At 34.6% G+C, this 22,637-nt stretch overlaps 1 protein-coding gene across 4 annotated transcripts in view; it reads left to right on the top strand.

The window, feature by feature from the left end:
- The window catches only part of FBXW7 (F-box and WD repeat domain containing 7), a 232,728-nt gene extending 214,113 nt beyond the window's left edge, over positions 1 to 18,615 (top strand). For all 4 annotated transcript variants that reach the window (XM_077846368.1, XM_077846366.1, XM_077846370.1 and 1 more), the window contains 8 exons: positions 1,138 to 1,272; positions 6,160 to 6,283; positions 8,809 to 8,945; positions 10,112 to 10,225; positions 11,440 to 11,621; positions 13,591 to 13,816; positions 15,312 to 15,522; positions 16,625 to 18,615. In XM_077846368.1, the coding sequence (XP_077702494.1) occupies positions 1,138 to 1,272; positions 6,160 to 6,283; positions 8,809 to 8,945; positions 10,112 to 10,225; positions 11,440 to 11,621; positions 13,591 to 13,816; positions 15,312 to 15,522; positions 16,625 to 16,893 (1,398 nt within the window). In that variant the 3' untranslated portion in view covers positions 16,894 to 18,615. The remainder of the gene's footprint in view (positions 1 to 1,137; positions 1,273 to 6,159; positions 6,284 to 8,808; positions 8,946 to 10,111; positions 10,226 to 11,439; positions 11,622 to 13,590; positions 13,817 to 15,311; positions 15,523 to 16,624) is intronic.
- Positions 18,616 to 22,637: the final 4,022 nt, after the last annotated feature.

The following is a 22,637-nucleotide window of genomic DNA, read 5'->3' as shown; positions in this document are numbered from 1 at the left end:
AATGAAATTCAGTGTAGATTCTAAAGGGATACAGATTTTTTAAAGTACTTTTAAAAAGTATTCTAAATAAGGCTTCCTGGATCCTCGGTATCTCTCAGTTTGCAGTTATTATCTATTTCACATATTATAAAAATCCAGATTCCCAGTTTAAGCAAGAAATGAAAAGTCAAAATCCAGATCTTTCTAGCTCTAAACCCCACCTACTGTTTTCTCTTCATCCACTTCCAAAATGGACATAATAATTCACAGAGGTACTGAAATCAGCCTGCTCAAGGATGTTCTTTCTCTTAATTAAATATCACAAGGTTACTTAAATGTTTTACGTGATTATCATGAGGGGAAATTCTAACTTTTTTTTTTTTTAATTCTAACATTTTAAATTATTCACATGGTTTTTAAATTTTTCCTTTTAAGAGTCATGGCTCTTTTGTGCAGATGTTCCTCACCGGAATAAATAAATAAATAATCCCCTAGTCTAGTTTAAAGTAACTCATATTTTAAAAAATTATGATGTTTTTTTGTTTTTCCATAATGTAATACTTTGTTTCTGACCCTTTTGTTTATACTCTAATTTTATTACTAAGTCAGTTACTGTTTCATACTTTTGCTGGTTTTTACCTGAAATTATTTTCACATGGTAAGTCAAAGATCTTTTATTTTGTGGAAGACACTTGTCAGATGTGCAGTATATCCAGTTATTAATTTTTCTCTAAATTATGCTGCCAGTATCCTAACCCTCAGATGAGTGCCTTATTGACACCATCATATTTTATGGTACCCACTAGAAAGAATATAGAGAAAGGAAAATCGTCTTTCAAAATATCCTATTTACTCCATAGCCCGAGCTGATATTTCCAAATAAAACTTTGTTTCTCAACCAGTGTCTTGATGGTAGATGAACATATAACATTTATAATAATGTAGTGCAAAAATATTTGTCAAAACCATGGCTTTTGTAATTTTACAAAATAAAGGTAGCTAGTAAATTTGATGAGACTAATTGATTATCACTTCAGTATTCTGGAGAAAACTTCACTATAATCAGCCACTTTTATATATAGATGTGGTTTTTCCTTTATGAGTTTGTAATTTGAGCATCTGTTAAAATACTAAAAATTTCTACTTCCTTTTTCATAGAGCTGGAGTGGACCAGAGAAATTGCTTGCTTTAGATGAGCTTATTGATAGTTGTGAACCAACCCAAGTAAAACATATGATGCAAGTGATAGAACCCCAGTTTCAACGAGACTTCATTTCCTTGCTCCCTAAAGAGGTAAGGATTATCAATTATATTTTTCATCCGGTGCTATATGAAAATATAACTCAACAGCAACCACCTTCAAACATGGTCATGCTAATTCAGTATTGTTACTTTAACACTCTTAATTAGTGTTAAAGAGAGCTGTAAATGATAAGCTGCCATGACTTAATATCATTTTTAGATTAAAGTATATTTATGGACTGATTAAATGACTTGTTTCCACCTCTGCAATAAGTCATATATGAGAGTAAGCTATTGAGTTCCATTAATTTGATTATTTCTTTATCGCAGTTTTTTCCCAGGTTATTTGAAGTCCAACCTTTAGTTGTGGTACATTTATTATATATAGTAGGAGATTTTTTAGAAATTCTAATTTTATTAAAAGAGCAACTTTTTTCTTATTTTGTGTTTGTTTATCCAAAGTCCCTAAAAGTCCCTAATAGGTTTTGTGATTCTATGAATTGTAGTTCTCTGTTGACTTACATTGTGTGTTTTGAAATGTATGGAATTTCACATGTATATCTTTTTTTGCTAATCCTCCTTTTTGCCCCCATCGCTCGCTCTCTCTCTCTCTCTCTCTCTCACATACACACACACATACACACACACACACACACAATCACAGATTTCCTGCACTGATTACATCCTTATAGCATTTCTTTTGGAATTACTTATGCCCATTTGTTTTTATATCTTTCTGTGAACTGACATTATTTTTTATCATAGATTGATTATGATCATATGGCCATTCTTGGCAGTATAAATGAGGCATAGCTTAGATGTAGTTCTTTTATTGATATTATAGGCTTCACAGTTTCATTTCTGTCAGCAAACAAGTAATAAATGATTAAATAATCAGCATCACCATGGTTTATATTTTCACAAATTATATATTTCCCACTAATTATATGTCACCTAAGAAGAAGATATATAAAACAATAATATGCCACTGCAAATGATCTTAAAACTTCAAATATGAAGAGAAAAGGAGTCGGGTTTTTTTAGATACTTATTCTAAATATCCTAAGGGCATTTAAACATAGTCTCAATAATAATTTCACATTGGATATGAATAGAATAGTTTTATCATATTTAATGTATGAAAATAAGAAAAAGCAAATTGAAATGTTTGCTTTGGAATCATGTTTCATTACTTCAAGAAAAAGCAAACTGAAATGTTTCTGCTTTGGAATGATTTTTTTAAATGGTTTAAAAAAAAATTGCATTGTCCCAGAAAAAATTTTTTTATTCTTCCTGGCGCATGCTAAAACTGAACCCTTTGAATAGAATTGGCTTATGAAATGACATAAGCTCTCTTTACTTCCAGAAGGGCATTCATAATAGGTAGCACTTTTATAAGTACTTGACTGAAAGTAGTCACCTCTAATATATTCTTCATGGTTTCCTTGGATATCCTCCTTATTTTAGAAGGTAGTATTTTTATTAAAATGTAGACTTTTCTCTTAGTCTCATTTGTCCCCTCATCCCTAAGAATGGTGAATTTCTTGTTTTGTTTTACTTTATTTGTATTTCCATAGTAATCTTTGAACGTACAAAAATGTGATTTAAAGTCAGAAGAATATGAAATATTTTTAAGAGTCTAAGAATTAAGCACAAATTACCAACAGCTGGTATAAATACAATAAAGATTTTCTTGGATTAACTGTTCTTTTAGAGATTCCCTGAGGGAAAAGAAGGGAGGCTAGACAATAGATTGAGAGTGAACCCTACCTAGGTCAGTAGATCATCTGTGTATTCCCTTTTTTTCAACTACTAGGAAACATTTCCTATTTTGAAAAAATGCTTTATTTTATATGTGGAGAAATAATGGTATAGATCTAAATCCTTAAGGAAACTATTATCTTATCAGAGACTAAGTGCTATTATTTAAAACACCATTACCTTCATGTCAGGAAATGGACTTATAATAAATTTCTTATAATTTCTTTCAAGAGATCTCACATCTCTTTACCAACATGTATTAACCTCAAAACCTTGATAAAAATCTCACTAGTCTCACACAGGAGGCTTATGATAAACAGCATTATCCTTATTTTATAAGTAAATACCAAGAAAAGCATAGTGATAGAGTAAATGACCTAGAACAAAATCTAGAATTCTTAACATAGGATCAACCAACATTTTCTTTATTCTTTTTTTTTCCCTCCCTCTTTCACTAGTTTAATCCATGGAAATACAGCATAATTCTGGGAAAGCATTAGCTTCCTCTCAAGTATAATATGATGGTCTCTTATGTAGGTTATAGAGAAAAACAAAAAATAGCAACTGTCACTGAAATTTCAAGTTTGGTCAAGGAAAAGGTATGAAATAGAAATATGAAATAGATTTTCAATTTAAGACCTTCTGTTTAGTGGAAGTCTTTAGGAGGAATTATTAATCTAGATTTTACCTTTAAGACAAATGAACAGAAAATTGCATTAGCCAGATCATTTTACTCAGCTGCAAGAAACCTATAAGCCCCTGCTTTTGTGTTATAGAGATGTAGTCAGGATAGTGACCATTCTCTGTCCCCTATAAGGAACCCCACGAGACAAAACCTTGCTTCCTTTGAGGAACTGGTATACTTCCCCCATAATAAACACTAAGAATTGTGTGACTAATTGCCGTTCCCTTTTTGCTTGACAGTTTAATTAAAAAACCATGTAAGATATACTGTTGCCAGTATATTTGTATTCTACTTTCCCCTGGTTTAAACCTTCTTTTGATTTATATTTTTACTGGTTCTGATTTTCTTATTTATATTTTTTATTTTGCTGTTGTATTTTCTGAAATACTTAAATGTTTTGAATAGAACTGATTGGATTTAAATAGAGTAAGTTGAAGTTCATGGTGGAGTTAGGGTCTTTGCTATTTTAAAGGAAAGTGTGCCAGTTACCTGTGGAGTTAGCACTTCAACGTTCTTTAGCACATAAGTGTTTCTTTACTCTTTATTTTTATTTTTTTCAAAGATTTTATTTATTCATGAGAAACAGAGAGAGAGAGAGGCAGAGACACAGGCAGAGGGAGAAGCAGGCTCCATGCAGGGAGCCCAACATGGGACTCGATCCCTGGTCTCCAGGATCAGGCCCTGGGCTGAAGGCAGCGCTAAACTGCTGAGCCACCCAGGCTGCCCTTCTTTACTCTTTAATGCACACAAACATTGGACTAGGTGATCTCAAAATCACCAGTAATGAAAGAAATTATAGTTGATGATTTGGGATATACCTTTGAAATCGAAGGTGCTCTGGATTTGTTTTCTAGCCTTTAAGATCCATTGACTTTTTTGTGAATTACTTGATTTCTAACTCAGCTGGATAACTCAAGCAGCTGGATAACTAAAGCAAAGAATAGAGTTTTTCATGCTACTATATTAAATATCTTGGGCATTAAATAGCATCTCTTTTCCACAAATATAACTTTGTGCCTGATAATTTCTGTGTGAAATATCAATTTCACATAGAAGAATATGGTGTTAACCCATCACTGTTTATACTGACACTTAACAAACTTGCCCAGGTTTTGATTGATTGATAATTTCAAAATTAAGTGACTTATAGAGTATCCATTAAAAAATTACAATGTTGAGATATATATGTGTTTATTTATATATGTATATGGATATACACATATATACCTAGATTGTTGAATCTGGTTATGCCTTTTTATTTAAAACGATGCAGTTTCTAAATATGATACTGAATGGGCTTCTCTGGTAGACCAAAATAATTATTCCACAAAACGGTTTTCACTGTCCATTAGTAGTAATAGTATTAAATTGAATACGGACTGGTTGGAGTACTTTCTATATAAAATGTACTCAATAAATATGTGATTAATGATGAACTCTCTATATACAAAGTTCTTGGGTAAATGTAACTTATGTCATGTAATTACTGTTTAGCATCAGAAAATAATTCAGATTGTGCTTTTACTCCCTGTATGGCCTTTGGTCCTTTGAATGTTAGTTTGTTTTAATTCTGTAATTTAATTTCTGTGGAGAATAAACTTTATTGCTGCATTTAGATCATTTTGATTCTAATATCATAATTTAAATTTTTATATGATTAGTGAGGCTTAACTAGATAAGCCTTTTCAGGAGCTACCATTCTCTTCTTTCTTCTTTCCTCTTCCTTTATTTACTTGAATTGATTATACATGCTAGAAAAAAAAAAACTGATGGTGTGTAAATCTTGGAAACAAAATTTTAAAAATCAGTGATATACCAAAGAGCTAGTTTAAACATACAAACCTATCTGGCCTGTTAAGAAAATCCTCATAAGCAATGTAAAGTAATTAGAACCTAATTATTTTTATATGTCTGTGGAGCAGTTTAGTAGTTGTCCCCTCTTGTCATTTACAGTAAAAGGTATAAATATTTGAGAACTTTATCATTGTGACAATAAACACTTTGATGTGATAACAATTATATCTATCAGAAGTGATCTAAAATCAAACTACACAAAATATCTAGAAATCTCAGTTCTTAATTTTAAGTCTTGTCTTCAGTGAATTTACATGGTAGTGGGGAGAGAAAAGTATAAAATCTAAACAACTAATAAAGTATACCTATATACATGAGCGATGGAGTTATTGAGGCTCACAGAGCAGAGGCAGAGAGGCTTAATTCCTTGAAGAGGTGAGGTTGGTAGAGTGAAGTTCATAAAAACCAATAGAGTAAGCTTTTTAAGTCTGGCATATATTTAAGATTGACTATTAGAAAGTACTGCCTTTTATAATTTTAAAAATTAGAATGTACAATTATGTTACATTTACCTAGAAGTACTTCATTCTATAGAAAATAATTATGTATAAGTTAAATATTTATATTCTTTATTATTTATATGTTAAATAAGTATATATTTAAAATATGAGTATACTATGCTTTTTTCCTTTTCATAGCTGGCACTTTATGTGCTTTCATTCCTGGAACCCAAAGACCTGCTACAAGCGGCTCAGACGTGTCGCTACTGGAGAATTTTGGCTGAAGACAACCTTCTCTGGAGAGAGAAATGCAAAGAAGAGGGTAAGGTTCAAAATCACAAAGAGAAAATTTTTATACTTTGAAAAAGCAAAATGATTCTGAAAACAAAAATAGAAAAAAGTAAAAATTAGAAGTTTTATATCCACATAGAACAAAGTAGTGAATAATTGAAAAAGGGGAACTTTGGCAGTCTATCAAAGAATCAAGAATGAGTCTTCATTTGCATTCACCTACTTATATAAAATCCACAGGTTATTCCACACATTCAAATGAGCCAGATCTTGGAGCTAACCCATTTAATGAGCCCTAATAACTAATGGCAAATATATCGGATTTGCTTCCCAGTCTCTAATACACTTAGTAAACAATGAAAATATCAAGATGAGGATGATTTTAAGGGAACCTAAAAAACAAACAAAACAAAACACAGACCTATAGCTACAGAGAGCAGATTGGTGATGGCCAGAGGGGAGGGGGCTTGGAGAGGCACAAAATGGGTAAAGGGGATTAAGAACTACAAACTTCGAATTATGAAATAAGGAGATAATGTAAGCATGGGGAATATAGTCAATAATATTTTAGTAACTTTGTAAACTGACAGAGGATAACTAGATTTATTGTGATGACCATTTTGCAATGTATATAAATATTGAATCACTATGCTATACACCTGATATTAATATTGTATGTCAGTTATACACCAGTTAAAAAAAAAAGACAAACCAAAAACCTAAATATGAATTTTTACTTAAAATAAGATAAAGATGAATTTCTACCACCGATTTCATGGAAAAGAAACATGTCCTGCCTCTCTAATACAATTAGAGATAAGGTTATAATTTTCACTGTCCTTTAGAGAGAAACTCACTGGGCAGCCCAGTTTAGAGTTTAGAGCCACCTTTGGCCCAGGGTGTGATCCTGGAGACCTGGATTCAAGTCCCACGTCAGGCTCCCTGCTTGGAGCCTGCTTCTCCCTCTGCCTGTGTCTCTGCCTCTCTCTCTCTCTCTCTCTCTTTCTCTGTGTGTGTGTGTGTGTGTGTTTCATGAATAAATAAATAAGATCTTTAAAAAAAATAAGAGTTTAAAAAAAAAACTCGCTGGAATTCATTCATACTCAGTCACTCACTTATTAAATAAATTAGTTAAATAAAAGAAACCCAAAATTATATTAACAGTACTCAAATATTCCATATTCTATTCTTTTCTTCCACAAATATTTATTGAACACCTCCTATGGGCTAGACATTCTTAAATGCTGGGGATATAGTAGTGAACTCCCATTTTCTTCTCATCTTGGAACTTAGGTTCTTGAAAACTAAAAAAGAAAAAAAACTGCTTTCTTAGTAGAGGAGAAGGTATCATCCATAATAATTAAAGAAAATACTTGGTTTTCTAGCAGGCATATATAAAAATTATATTTTTGAAAAAATATAAAAATATGATTTGTCTCAGATAAGCAAAAATTTTAAGAAACAATCATAGAGCATGAGACAGATATTCTATACGTTATCTTACCCTTCAAGGGGGTTACAGATGAGTGAGAAGTATAGATCCAAGGTACTTGGTTTCTAATCCTGCCTCTGCCTGTCTATTGCTCAGACTAATTAGTGAAACCCTCTCAAGTGTCTATATTATATAAAGTGGGATTAACAGTCCTTGCCTTACCTTCTCTTATAGAATCATTATTTTAATGACTTTTAAAAAAAATTGTGGTAACATATACTTGAGAATTTATCATTCTAACCATTTTTAAGTGTACAGTTCAGTGGCATTAAGTACAGGCATGTTATTATACAGTCCGTCTCCAGAACTTTTTTTATCTTTCTTGGCTGAAAGTCCATACCCATTTAACAGTAACTCCCTATTCCTCTTCCTGCAGCCCTTGGCAACCACCATTCTATTTCTGTTTGACTACTTTGGGTGCCTCATATAAGTGGAATCATATGGTATTTGTCTTTTTGTGACTGGCTTATTTCATTTTGCATACTGTCTTCAAGGTTTATCCATGTGGTGGCATGTGTCAGAATTCCCTTCCTTTTTCAGTCTGAATAAATATTCCATTGTATATATATACACACCACATTTTGTTTATTCATTCATCCATCGATGGACACTTGGGTTGCTTCCACCTTTCAGCTATTATGAATGATGCAGCTCTGAACATGAGTGTACAGATATCTGTTCAAGTTTCTGCTTTTAATTCTTTTGGATGTGTATCCAGAATTGGAATTGCTGGATCATATGGTAATTCTATATTTAATTTTTTTTGATGAACCACCATACTGCTTTCCATAGCAGCTATACCGTTTTATATTCCTACAAGCATTGCATAAGGGCTCAAATTTCTGCACATCCTCACCAACATTTCACAGAATTATTTAGAGAAAGAAATTAAAAAGTCAATATGAAAACATGCCATAGAAAATGCAGACTTTACATTATTGTTTTATAATAACTATTAGAAATTGGACAATGTCCTGTATTTCAGTGGTTTTTTAGCATAGGGGAAAATGAGATATATTATAAAATGTGTAATTTTTACTATTGGTGACTCTTTAAAATTTCAGGTATTGATGAACCATTGCACATCAAGAGAAGAAAAGTAATAAAACCAGGTTTCATACACAGTCCATGGAAAAGTGCATACATCAGACAGCATAGAATTGATACTAACTGGAGGCGAGGAGAACTCAAATCTCCTAAGGTAACTGAACTCTTGCACAGTGTAACTGAAAGCATTAATCAGTGTTGCTACCTAGTATGTTCTTCTTGGCCAGAAGTATAACTTGACCCTATCTCCTGTAGAACGAAAACAGTATATTTTGAAATAACTGAAAATGTGTAATGGACAGTATTCCCCTATTGCTAATTTCTCCAGTCAGACAACTGATTGTACTTGAATAAAAGAGGAGTTGAATTGCATGTCATTCTATCTTAGGAAATGAAAATTTCTGAATATCTTGTTGAATTTTGTGTCATAGACATTTTACCTAAGAATTTGCTTGCTCTCTGACTAGGTAGTTAGAACATGATTTTTTGAGGAGTGCCCATGTTTTGTGTTTTGATGTCCCTTTTGAGGGACATTTATTTTTATAAATTTAATGATAATACCGATTTTTTTGTCTTACTGTAAGTATGTAAATAGTGGCAAAAATGCTTGAAATTCTTAGATATATTTATACAACTGGAAGAAAGCAATTAGGGGAGATACTGTTATATTAATAAGTAAACATTATAACAGGCTTTTTTTTTTTTTTTTTGAGAGAGTGAGCGAGCACATGTGAGTGGGAGTTGGGAAGAAGGGGTAGAGGGAGAGAGAATCTCAAGCACATTCCACACCCAGTGAGAAGCTCTGCTCAAAGCTCAGTCTCATGACCCTGAGATAATGACCTGAGTCAAGAGACACCTAACCGACTGAGCCATCCGGGTACTCCCAGGCTTTTTTTGTTTTACATTGAAGAAGTTGATAATTTTTATTACTCGTCTTTCTAGTTTGTAGGTGTTTTTGTCTTTGTGTGTAAAAATTGCAGAACATAGATGTATATTTTTTTGGTTTGAACAAATAGATAATTATAAAATACATTTGTGTTTGAACCATCTTTATGAGGTCTTGACTCATAAAAGTCTTGATTCACTCAATGTTAATAGTTGATATCTCACATATAAGTCATAGAATATGGAAAAATAAAATCCTTAATAGTTGATTCAGCATTCAGGAAGGATGGTACTTTGTATTTTATATAATTGTAATTTTAAAAATAGACTTTAGATTGCTGCTCCTATTTGTGGCTTTACTTTTTTTTTTTTTTACCAGTATTTTAAGAAACATAATTTAATAACATATTTCTAATCTGTACATTTATCTTGTAGGTTCTGAAAGGACATGATGATCATGTGATCACATGCTTACAGTTTTGTGGTAACCGAATAGTTAGTGGTTCTGATGACAACACTTTAAAAGTTTGGTCAGCAGTCACAGGCAAAGTAAGCATACTTCTTTCTATACTTCCCATTTTGTTTATGTTTTTGCATGGATCAATCAGGGAAACCATGGGTTCATTTTTGACTGCAGCGTATTTTGTTAACAAGTATCAGAGCTTCTAATTTAGTTTTTTCCTTGGCACAAAGATAATGTTTCTCAGGTTGGGGATGTCATTAATTTCTTCTTGTAAATAATTTGTCTATCTTTGTGATTTAGCTATTATATGATTTTAACAAAATGCTTCATCTTTTTCTTGGCTTACTTTTTTCCCACCTTTATTAACCATCACAGTTATATTGTCCTTTTTAATATTCTTCAAAACTGTGATTGAGGGATACTTACTTTTCTTTGTAAACTGCTCTGTTGATAACTTACCTATAGTTTAGAAGTTAAACAAATCATGTTAATTTAGACTTATTTCAAGCCCTGTGAGATGAAAGTAAAGCAGATACAGTATTTAAATAGGAGTTTGAAGTAAAAAGCAGTCCAAGCAATCAATTTCACTGCATACAGTATTTTGCTTTCATGTTCTATGATGAATACTTATTTTTATCTGTCCACTGGAGAATGATTTCATAAACTAAGTAACTGATCAGCTAAAAAAACTAGAGGAAAATGTGAGGGGAAAAAACCCTGTCTTTTAAAATGTCTTACAGCATGTTGATTCTTGGCAAGAATCTTCTAAGTATTCCAAGTCAGATGTAAAAATTTTTTAAAGCAGCTTCATATTTCCATAGTGTAATTATTAGTTTTGGATTTATTTCAGAGTTTTAGTATCTGTCTTTACTTGTCTAGAAGTACCTTGCCTGGCTCCTAACTACTGCCTTGGGGCAGATTCAGATGAAATGTGGTATGTAGCCACACCTAACATGGTTGGCATTCTTTCATTGAATCCATTCCTATGGAAGAATCCAAGTTGCAATTTTAGCATTATTTTATCAAAGAGACCAGGCTGGAGCTGTCATATTTTAATAAGTGTTTTACTTTCTATCTACTTGATCCTCAGTAGTGTATGTATGTTTAATATGTAATGCTACTGAATAAAAAGAATAAATGGTGATGGTATCATGACATATTGGTATAAAAAGTTATTTTCTGATTTGCGAAACAATCCAATTTTATAAATAACTTTACCTCAGATTTTAATAAGCTACTGAAATGTCATGTAAATTGTTTTTCTTTCTACCAAAAGTAATCATCTTAAGTGTTTTTCCAGTGTCTGAGAACATTAGTGGGACACACAGGTGGAGTATGGTCATCACAGATGAGAGACAATATCATCATTAGTGGATCTACAGATCGGACTCTAAAAGTGTGGAATGCAGAGACTGGGGAATGTATACATACCTTATATGGGCATACTTCCACTGTCCGCTGTATGCATCTCCATGAAAAAAGGTAAGGGAAAATCCTGTAATGGTTGGGAATTCTTCCTCTGTTATTTGTGATTTGAGGGCTTTTGTGTAGAGTTCAGTTGTATAATTCTGTTTATTAGAGAGATAGTGGTAATGTGCTCTTAAATTAGGCTTTAATTATTAGACTTCAGATATTTCTATACTAGCAAAGCAGTACTATATTGGCTTAAAATTGGAGGATTGTCTTTAAACTTCCTTCTTCATTTAATGGTTTTGTTGGCTTCCTCCTTGAAATTCTATTCTCTAATCTTGGGTGGCACTTTATTATTCTGCATCTGATGACTCATCATCTTCAAAAAAACCTTTCTCTCTCTCTTGCTTTGCATTTACATCTCTACTAGTGGGACAAATTCAGTTACTTAGGCTTCAAACTTCTGGGCCTTTTTAATTACCCACATGCCCTACCCCCACTCCATCATATCCCCTTCTGTCTAGACAAAAGCTGAGGCCCATGGATTTCTGTTTAGTGTCTCATTACCGGTCCCCTGAACTAGTTACATAGCTTTCACACTTGGTTTTCTCACCTTTTACACAGCTGACAGAGAATCCTTTTCTAATTATGATAGTATCATTGCCCTTTTGAGAGCCTTCTGTTGTCTATCGAATCAAGGAAGAAATGCTCAATCCAGTTTTCAAAATAGTTCCAGCCAAACCAGACTGCTTGCTTTTTTGTCCTCTCGGTGCCTTTGCCGTTGCTTTGATCTCCTCCTACAAAGCCCTCCTGTTAAAGTCCTTTCGATCTTCTATCTGCATGTCTTCACAGTACCCTGGTAAACAGATGTGATTTTGACTTCATTTGTCAAAAAAGGCCTCTCTGGCAGACCTTACCATGAATCCATCCACTCCTTACCGTTAATTCTGTCCACAACATCGTCTTTGTGAAAACCATTACCTTAAGCAGATTTCATGCTCGATTTGTAATATGTGAAGAAAGCTACCTTTTCATTTGTAATTTGAATCTACTTTGAACAGTGTGTGCTATTAAAATTTGGGGTATTGATATTAAGAGACCCTGTATTTCAGTTTTCATTATATTCTGACTTAAATCTCTCAATGCTCTCCTCTACTCTTCCAAATGTGGCAACTGTGGCCTATCTTTATCTCTTAAGAATGACATGAAGATACCTGAATTTTCAGCTCTGCTTCGTAATCCAGAGGTGATTGCAATATTTGTATCACTCTGGTCTTCAGAAGAGCATAGCTTTATTAATGTTGGGCCAGATTTTTAAGGGATTTCTATTGCCTCCCCGGGTGTATCTTCTAAAATCTGTGTATCTTAATACCTCCATAGCCTGTTGACTATAACTATAAACATAAGCAGCCTTTGTTAGAGGATATGCTACAACAGGTTAATTTTACCAGAATTATAATGGTGTAACACACCCATCTCTAACTGTTTAAATTCCAAATTCAGATTTGCTTTGTTGAATAACATTTAACAAATTTTTCCCTAGTCACAAAGAAAATATATGTTCATAATTAAAATTTTGGGAAATGGCAGAAAGAATAAAAAAGAAATATAAAATTTTTCAAAATACTACCACCGGAGTTCTGCCATTAACATTTTATACATGTTGCTCACGTTAGCATTTTATTTCTAAAATCAAGATCTTGTATTTATTGGAGCCGGCGGCAGCTGCTACTGCTTCTGCTTCAAATACAATACAGCGGTTTTCAAACCGTCCCCCAGAACCCCAGACACTATGCAGCCGCTTATAAATGCGGGACACTAAGCAGGTGGAATTCTGGGCTTCCCAGCTTCCCATCCCAACCAAAGTAGCTTGACTTCTGTATGTTTGTGTATCAAGGTTTTACATAAGATTTCTTTGAAAACAGGTATTCCTGCTTAAGTAAGAAAGGAAAAAGTTCAGTAACCACTGACTTTATATATCATATTTTCTCATGTTATTAAACATTCTAATACTTCTTTTTTTCTGTCTTCCCCACTACAGAGTTGTTAGCGGTTCTCGAGATGCCACTCTTAGGGTTTGGGATATTGAGACAGGCCAGTGTTTACATGTTTTGATGGGTCATGTAGCAGCAGTCCGCTGTGTTCAGTATGATGGCAGGAGGGTTGTTAGTGGAGCATATGATTTTATGGTGAAGGTGTGGGATCCGGAGACCGAGACCTGTCTACACACGTTGCAGGGGCATACTAATAGAGTCTATTCATTACAGGTAAGGGATCCTATCTCTTGTATCCCTTAGACGCTTCACTGATGAATCATGAGATTGTTTTGACTAAAACGATAATCGCTGTCAAATTGCTGATTTAATACAATCCAAAAAAGACAAATCAGATTATCCTGTTGTTTACATATACTTTAAAATTGGCATGAAGGAAGTGTAAATTTTGAACTTATTTAAATAACTTGTTTCAGCTTTTCTGTGATCTTTTTCCTCTAAAATATAAATATTTGTCTTAGAACCTGAAACTTTGTAGCCCTGCATTTCACTCTATTAATTAATGGGTAGATAGTCTCAAAGGAAAATAACCTGGATTTTAATAAACTCCTTAGCAGAGGATTAATTTGGCCAAAAGCTGTCCCTTTGCCTTGATAGCTGAAAGTTGATGGACCATGTAATTGCGATCCCATTCCCACTCAAAGTGGAAGTGGAGCCTTTCTGCATCAGGCTCCTCTACCATCAAAAAGCTACTGATTTGTAGTCATAAGGAAGTAAATTTGACTAAACTGATTTTTTTTGTTTACATTTGAACATGATATTCTTGAGTGGGTTGTCATATTTGAAATAGCTAAATTAATAGCAAATTTAGAAAATGGGTGTTTCATTTTCTGAAAGATAGCATTTTCAACTTGAAAATTTTTCTATTACTTATATAGTTTATTTGCCAGTTACTGCCCATTACCAATCAGCAGATTAGTATATAGTCCCAGTACTGACAGTTCTCTATTCTTGGAATATTTGTTTCTTAATTCATGGAATACGGCCTATGTCACAAAGTATTGAAAGGTAATAAATATACGTGTTAACTTAGAAAAGGTTATACATTTGGAGGAGAGGGAATTTGGCTGAAGTTGTTTTTATATTTTGTGATATGTTCAGAACCTTAATGCATATAATATTCTCATTTAAGTAAACAATTAGATTGAGAAAAGAGGTAGCAATATTATTATAGATCTTCTAGGAATTGATATTTATTTACTTTTGGTATAGCTGGGAAGCTGGAGAAGAGGTGCTGTATCGCTTTTGTTATCAAAATTGTTTCTGCATCTAGTTTGAAGCTACTGGCCATAAAAAATTAGCAATTCTGGGAGCACATGGGTGGCTCCCAGAACTTATTTATAAGTAGATTGGGTGTCCAACTCTTGATTTCTGCTCGGGTCATGATCTAATGGTCATGGAATTGAGCCTTGCTTTGGGCTCTGTGCTCTGCAAGGAGTCTGCTTGGGATTCTCTCTCTCTCCCTTTCCCTCTGCCGCCCCCCCCCCCCAAATAAATAAATCTTTTTTAAAAAACTAAGCAATTCTAATAGAAGCTTCTAAGAATGTACACTGTAGATTTGCTTGATTACCTGCACTTTATCCTGTTACCTCATTTTGTTCCTGGCATTACCTGTTTCCCATGCTTTATTTTTCTCCCCCATAGGATTAAAGTCAATAAATATCAAGAATATCCATATTTGTACTCTAATATGCTGTGTCTGTTGCAGTTTGATGGCATCCATGTGGTGAGTGGATCTCTTGATACATCAATCCGAGTGTGGGATGTGGAGACAGGGAATTGCATTCACACGTTAACAGGACACCAGTCGTTAACAAGTGGAATGGAACTCAAAGACAATATTCTTGTCTCTGGGAATGCAGATTCTACAGTTAAAATCTGGGATATCAAAACAGGACAGTGTTTACAAACATTGCAAGGTAAGTCTTGGCTACTCAGCATTAGTTGTGTTTGTTAAAAATGAGATTGTTAGTCAAAAGAGAAGCATGGAGCTTTTATGTCACAAAAAGAATTAACCTCCTACAATATGAAAATGCTTATTTTGGATAAGTTTCTGAGCAGTTTCACTCTGACTTGACAGAACTAGGCTACCCTTGAGAAATTGTTTCAAATTGTGTTTTTAATATAAAATTGTTTAATCACTTCCTGAATGTACAGTTAACTCGACCTAACCTTAAAGAACAATGTGAAGAAAGATCTTGGCTGTATCATAGAAGCAACAGACTCATTTTGGTTTTTGGGTGATTTTTTTTTTTTTAATTTTGAATTTGTAGCCCAATTTTAAATTAAAGAGCTACCTTACTGAGGGGGAAAAGAAAACATCTCTAATCTGATAGAAAATTGCTTTGGCCTCAACTTAGACCCTTTAACCATCTGCTTAACTAGGATGGAAGGAATAATAGCACCTAGTAAAATGAAGAAAGAAACATGTGAAAGCCACTAATATTAAATGAGGCACAACAGTGTTAACATTTTATGTCATGATTAACTTCTTTTTATTGGTCATAGCACTGAAAAGTGTTTTTTTTTTTTTTCAGTGAGGCCATCTGGTGGGCTCTACTGCAGCTTTTTACTCACTGGTTGTATCTGTTTCTCAGAATTTTGGAATTGTGGTCATTCAGCCTTTGCCTTTGAGTGGTCAGTTCAAAGTGGTAAGGGTAGTAGATGTGCCCGTTCATCTGTTGGCAGAATACATGGAGCTGGGCTATCTACATCACCACTAAGAAAGCTCTTCTTTACTAAGAAAGCTCTTTTTTGCACAGCCAGAAAACAAAACGTGTGCCTGGTAGTTAACCAAGCTTCCTGGAAGACAGAAGTCTTGAAAGTTAAAGATTCAGTTACAAGTAGCTACAAGATTTTCCTACAACCCTACTGATCCTAAAATACTCACAGTTTCTAAATATGCAGCATTTTAAATATTTCATTTATTGTATGTTCTAATGTAGAAGTCTACAGTTACCATGTAACTTGCCCATACCCATGATTTCTAACCAGTAATTGAATTCCTTTGGTTTTGCCTAGGTCCTAACAAGCATCAGAGTGCTGTGACCTGTTTACAGTTCAACAAGAACTTTGTAATTACCAGCTCAGATGATGGAACTGTAAAACTATGGGACTTGAAAACGGGTGAATTTATTCGAAACCTAGTCACATTGGAGAGTGGGGGGAGTGGGGGAGTCGTGTGGCGGATCAGAGCCTCAAACACAAAGCTGGTGTGTGCAGTTGGGAGTCGGAATGGGACTGAGGAAACCAAGCTGCTGGTGCTGGACTTTGATGTGGACATGAAGTGAAGAGCAGAAAAGACAAATTTGTCCAAATGTGTAGACGATATACTCCCTGCCCTTCCCCCTGAAAAACAAAAAAATAAAAAACAAACAAAAAAAAAAACAGAAGAAAAAAGCAAAAAAACTCCAAAAAAACTCACAAAACACAAAAAGAAAAAAAAAGAAAGAAAAAAGAAAAGAAAAAGACAAAAAAAAATCCCTTGTTCTCAGTGGTGCAGGATGTTGGCTTGGGGCAACAAAGTGAAAAGATCTACAGAAGAAGAAGGAAAAGAGGAAGACAAGACAAACCGTAACTGACACGAGAGGCGTCTGCTGTCTCATCACATAAAAGGCTTCACTTTTGACTGAGGGCAGCTTTGCAAAATGAGACTTTCTAAATCAAACCAGGTGCAATTATTTCTTTATTTTCTTCTCCAGTGGTCACTGGGCAGCGTTAACGCTGAAGCTTCGTTACAGATTCTGCTAGCCTGTCCTTTTACCACTGAGACCTAGGAAGGGGCTGCAATAACACCCAACCAAGGACTGGCTGACTTTCTCGTTAGAGAGCATCTGCAACAAAAAGTCATTTTTCTGGAGTGGAAAAGCTAAAAAAAAAAAAAAAATTACTGTGAATTGTTTTTGTACAGTTATCATGAAAAGCTTTTTTTTTTTTTTTTTTTTTTTTTTTTTTGCCAACCATTGCCAATGTCAATCAATCACAGTATTAGCCTCTGTTAATCTATTTCCTGTCGCTTCCACATACACTCTTCAATGCATATGTTGCTCAAAGGTGGCAAGTTGTCCTGGGTTCTGTGAGTCCTGAGATGGATTTAATTCTTGATGCTGGTGCTAGAAGTAGGTCTTCAAATATGGGATTGTTGTCCCACCCCTGTACTGTACTCCCAGTGGCCAAACTTATTTATGCTGCTAAATGAAAGAAAGAAAAAAAAGCAAATTATTTTTTTTTATTTTTTTTCTGCTGTGACGTTTTAGTCCCAGACTGAATTCCAAATTTGCTCTAGTTTGGTTACAGAAAAAAGACTTTTTGCCACTGAAACTTGAACCATCTGTGCCTCTAAGAGGCTGAGAATGGGAGAGTTTCAGATAATAAAGAGTGAAGTTTGCCTGCAAGTAAAGAATTGAGAGTGTGTGCAAAGCTTATTTTCTTTTATCTGGGCAAAAATTAAAACACATTCCTTGGAACAGAGCTATTGCCGCCTGTTCTGTGGAGAAACTTTTCTTTTTGAGGGCTGTGGTGAATGGATGAACGTACATAATAAAACTGACAAAATATTTTAAAAATATATAAAACAAATAAAGTTGCTGGTCAGTCTTAGTGTTTTACAGTATTTGGGAAAACAACTGTTACAGTTTTATTGCTCTGAGAAACTGACAAAGCAGAAACTATTCAGTTTTTGTAGTAAAGGCGTCACATGCAAACAAATGAAATGAATGAAAAAGTCAAATGGTTTGCCTCATTCTCCAAGAGCCACAACTCAAGCTGAACTGTGAAAGTGGTTTAACACTGTATCCTAGGTGATCTTTTTTTCCTCCTCCTGTTTATTTTTTTTTGTTTTATTTATAGTCTGATTTAAAACAATCAGATTCAAGTTGGTTAATTTTAGTTATGTAACAACCTGACATGATGGAGGAAAACAACCTTTAAAGGGATTGTGTCTATGGTTTGATTCACTTAGAAATTTTATTTTCTTATAACTTAAGTGCAATAAAATGTGTTTTTTCATGTTAGTATGCCTGTTTCTTCCACTGAAGTAAATAATATTTCATTATAAACATTGAGGGTTTGTCTCTGCTATTTAAGATATCAAAGTCTTGGTTTCTTTGCATTCCCTCTAGTGTGACATAGAGATCAGTACTTCCAGGCCTGTTTCATACAGCTAAAGCAAGAAGAATGTGCCACAAATGTAAATTTTGTTTATCTCCTTGGACTATAAAGAAGGACATTCCACTGTGCCTATCTCTGTGCAACATTTGATATGTAAATGTGAAATATGGGTCCCTCAAAGAGTTACAATACTTTTGTGATGGGTACAACTGGAATTCTTCTTTTTTTTTCTTCCTTTTTTTAAAAAAGTTCATTTTCAAATTTGACCACATATTGAGTACTTACCAGGAACGTTTTGTGGATTATCTCTGGAGCTCCCACCCTCCCTGAGAAGTAGGTACTGTTATCTCCATTTTAAAGATGAGGGTGGAACTGGCTCAGACTGGTTAGGTGATTTGTCAGAAGTCGGAGAACTAGCAGAGAGCAAGCATTCACACTCATGCTCTTTAAGAATAAAGAGATCAGGAATTTTGACAGTCTTTCCAGAAGCAGAGTTTTGGAAAAAATAAGTTACTCTTGTGATACTTTCAGGCTCTTCTGTTGCTGTTTCAGTCAATAAATCTAATATTTTAAAATATGAATGAAAAAACAAAGTTCAGTTATTCAAATTATGTAGCCTCTCAAATAGCAGGTTCCATCTCCCACTCACCTCTTCTATATATTTAAAATTTTATTTAATTCCCTATATTTAATCCCCAGGCCATAGCTGAAAATCTAAAACAATAAAAACAAGCTGCTTAGAGAATACGTTTCTCACAGTCATAAAGTGTGTGTTCTTTACTCACAGAGCAGCAATTCTTGGGCCTCAAGCTCCTAGAGCTACTAATGTTGAACAGCAGGGAATGGAGCCCAAGAATCTGCATTTAAACCAGCGTGCCAGGTGAGTCACATTTGCAACCTAGAACCACTGCCTTAGATCCCTGCCATTGCACATGCAGTTTATTAGTCCCCAGCACATTACAGGCACAGGACCGTCAGAAGTGACAGGGGTTAAAGGAGAAGACAGAAAACCACATGGCTAAACACAGGCAAACATCACATGAGGTCTTGAGTTCAGGGGCGAGCAGCCCTGCCTGCTTCAGGATGAACCAGGGCATAGCCAGTGCCATTACTACTGTTCATGGTCGACAATCCCAAATGATCAAGAAGTCGTAATTCTGTTTGGTAATCTGGAAACCAACCGCTTTGATTTTTAATAATACAAATGTGGCTTAAGTATAATTAAAGAAAAACATCATCTTTAAAATGAATACATTATATAATAGAATTGAGCTCATAGGATTTGCAGGCAGATAGGTGGGAATTCAAGTCCCAGTGTTGTAATACTGTCTAGTTACAGGAATCTTATCCAATTTCTGAACCTCCTGTTTCCTCATCTTTTAGAATGTAGGCAGTACCAACCTACTAAGGTTATTGGAGGGATTAAGTGAAATGTTAAAAAGCATGTAACATACTGATGGTACTTAAAGCTCAATAAATAGTAGCTACTATTAAAACTTTAGGAAAATAGACCCAGATATTCCTATATTTGGGCATAATTGAAAGTGTTTTGTGACTCATTCAGGTATGTAATAAAAATAGCACTTTTCTATATATAACAATTTATATTATTTTAAATGGAGTCACATAGATTTCTCATTTGAGTCCTATGGAACCCTTGTGAGGTGGACTGGTATAGGGCACCTACCAGTGCTTTTGAACACACTTAAGTGTTCATTAAATATTATTTTATGAGTAAATGAATAATCTTTCTCTCAGTGGATCTGTTCCTGAAAGGGAATATGTTAACCTCCTTCTACAGGAATTAAATTATTGTCAGTGTAGTAAGAACGGTCACGGAGAGAACCTTGCTTTGTAGCCCCCTCAGTGAAGAAGTTCACCACCTTATATAACTGAATTTTTAAATCTTCCCACCAGAATACAGGCAGTCCCCACATTTATGTGTTACACGTCTCTAAAGATCAACCTTGCCTGAAACTAAAGCTAAAGTTGGGGCACAGAAGTAACCCACAAAGGCCCATAACAAGTGCTCCGTAAATACTTGTTGGATTGATCAAAGCTTACTGTCTTTCTTTTATCATTGGAATTGTTTATAATTTTGGTGCTTTGTAACTCCCTCACTGAGATTGAGTAACCACAGCTATTTCATTAATCGGCAACAGTCAATGCACACCAAATGGTTAAGTAAATGTTCTAGTCTATCTATTTGTTTAATTTCAAAAAGTAATTGACATTCAATTATATGTACTGTTTTTAAGCCACTTTCTCTATACTTTCTGAACTAGTCTATTTTAGTCTCCTTTGTTTATCTGAATTGATTAGAAGCTACAATCCAACAACAAAAATGACTGTTTTTCTCTTCCCTGAGTGAAACAGGAAATCAGGGCAGCCTCTCCAGACCAGGCAGTGTGCCTTGCTTTCTGTACACTTCTCCCCGACACACTCACTGCACTTTGCGAGTCCAGAGGTAGACGAGAGCAGACACCTAGGAGACTGCCTGACTCCATCCGGGCTCCTGTAACTCCTCCCACTCCAGACTGCAACCAGGTACCAGCAGGTCTGCGTGGCAGGAGTGGATTGACATTACATTTTTTTCCCGAATCCTTCTCTCAGACACCACTTTATTCATTTTCCTTCTGTTAGTTGTCTTCCACCCCCAATGAAAAGCAGTTGGATTATGACCCATACTCCATCAGATTCATCATCCAGTAAAGGATTCAGCCTTGTGCTTTACAGCAGCTCTAGGAGAACCTCCTGCTTGTAGAGCCATTCTACTGATAGTAAAAGGGGCTTAGTGTTGCTGATGAATTAATTTGAATAAATGCTTCTGACACAGGTTTTATGTTCCCTGCCTTACTGCATTTTAAAGATTACACACACACTGAATATATCGGAACCTCAGAATAAGCCTCATGTTCTCAGTCATGATAACATCATTTCCCATAAGCCTTTTCCCTCTTTATTAAAAAAAAAAAAAAAAAAAAAAAGGAATGGGCCATATAAAAGGAAGGTCTTGGTAACCAAGAGGAGATTTCTTAAGTCTTTTCCAGGATTGATCAGTGGCCTCACCGGCTGAAGAGGATGTGTGTGTGTTCACACACTGTTTCTAAAGTCCTGCATTAAGCAACCGTAGGGTAATTTGAAAAGTTGATGCCTAATTTTTAATGTTGGCACTTTCTACTGCCTAGGAGATGAATTTTTATTTGTTTAGGAGATGGATTTTGAGTTAGATTCAAAGTGGCTGCACCCAGCTCCCTTTTATTGGGAGTGCCTAGTCATTGCTTTGAATTACAAACAAAAATAACATGACATCGTTCACTAGCTATTGTGTTTCCTTATCCATTCGGTTAATACTAGTGGTGCCCAAATGAGTGAGGGTCTCACCAGCTTCATTCTTCTGCCACCTTCTCTTTCTAGATGGAGGAGATCAAGAAATATTGAAAGGTAATTTCAAAGGTTCTTCAGTTTCAAAAACTGAAAGGATTCAGAATGCACCTTTCCCCAAAGTATAAAGTATAAATAAATTCTAGATTCAGTTCCTAGGAAGACTCATTGCAGAGACGAAAGCCTGGCAACGTCCCGATTTGCAATTGGGTATAAAAATAGCAGAGTTTCTATTTCAGATGATCTGATTCTCCCCAGGATTTTTAAGGACAAGGAACCACTGAGTGGACGTTTTGACGTTTCATTCCTTGCTTTGAAAAATCTATCGTGGCAAAACCTATGAAAGCTGTTTATCTTTGGGTTTTGTTTTGCTTTAGCAGTCATGGTTTGCAGAAGAAAAATTATGTTGAAATCACCCTTGCAAATCAAAGATTAAAATGTAATAGACCACAAAAATATATTGGCAATTTACCCTTTTTCTAGGAGGTTCAGAGATTGTAAAAGAGACGTCAAGCCACTATTCACCAGAAAAAGAAGGTTA

This window comes from Canis aureus, chromosome 13 (genome assembly GCF_053574225.1).
Source record: "Canis aureus isolate CA01 chromosome 13, VMU_Caureus_v.1.0, whole genome shotgun sequence".
NCBI classification, from domain to species: Eukaryota; Metazoa; Chordata; class Mammalia; order Carnivora; family Canidae; genus Canis; species Canis aureus.
Note: the sequence above shows the minus strand (reverse complement) of the source record. Positions and strands in the feature narration are given on the sequence as shown.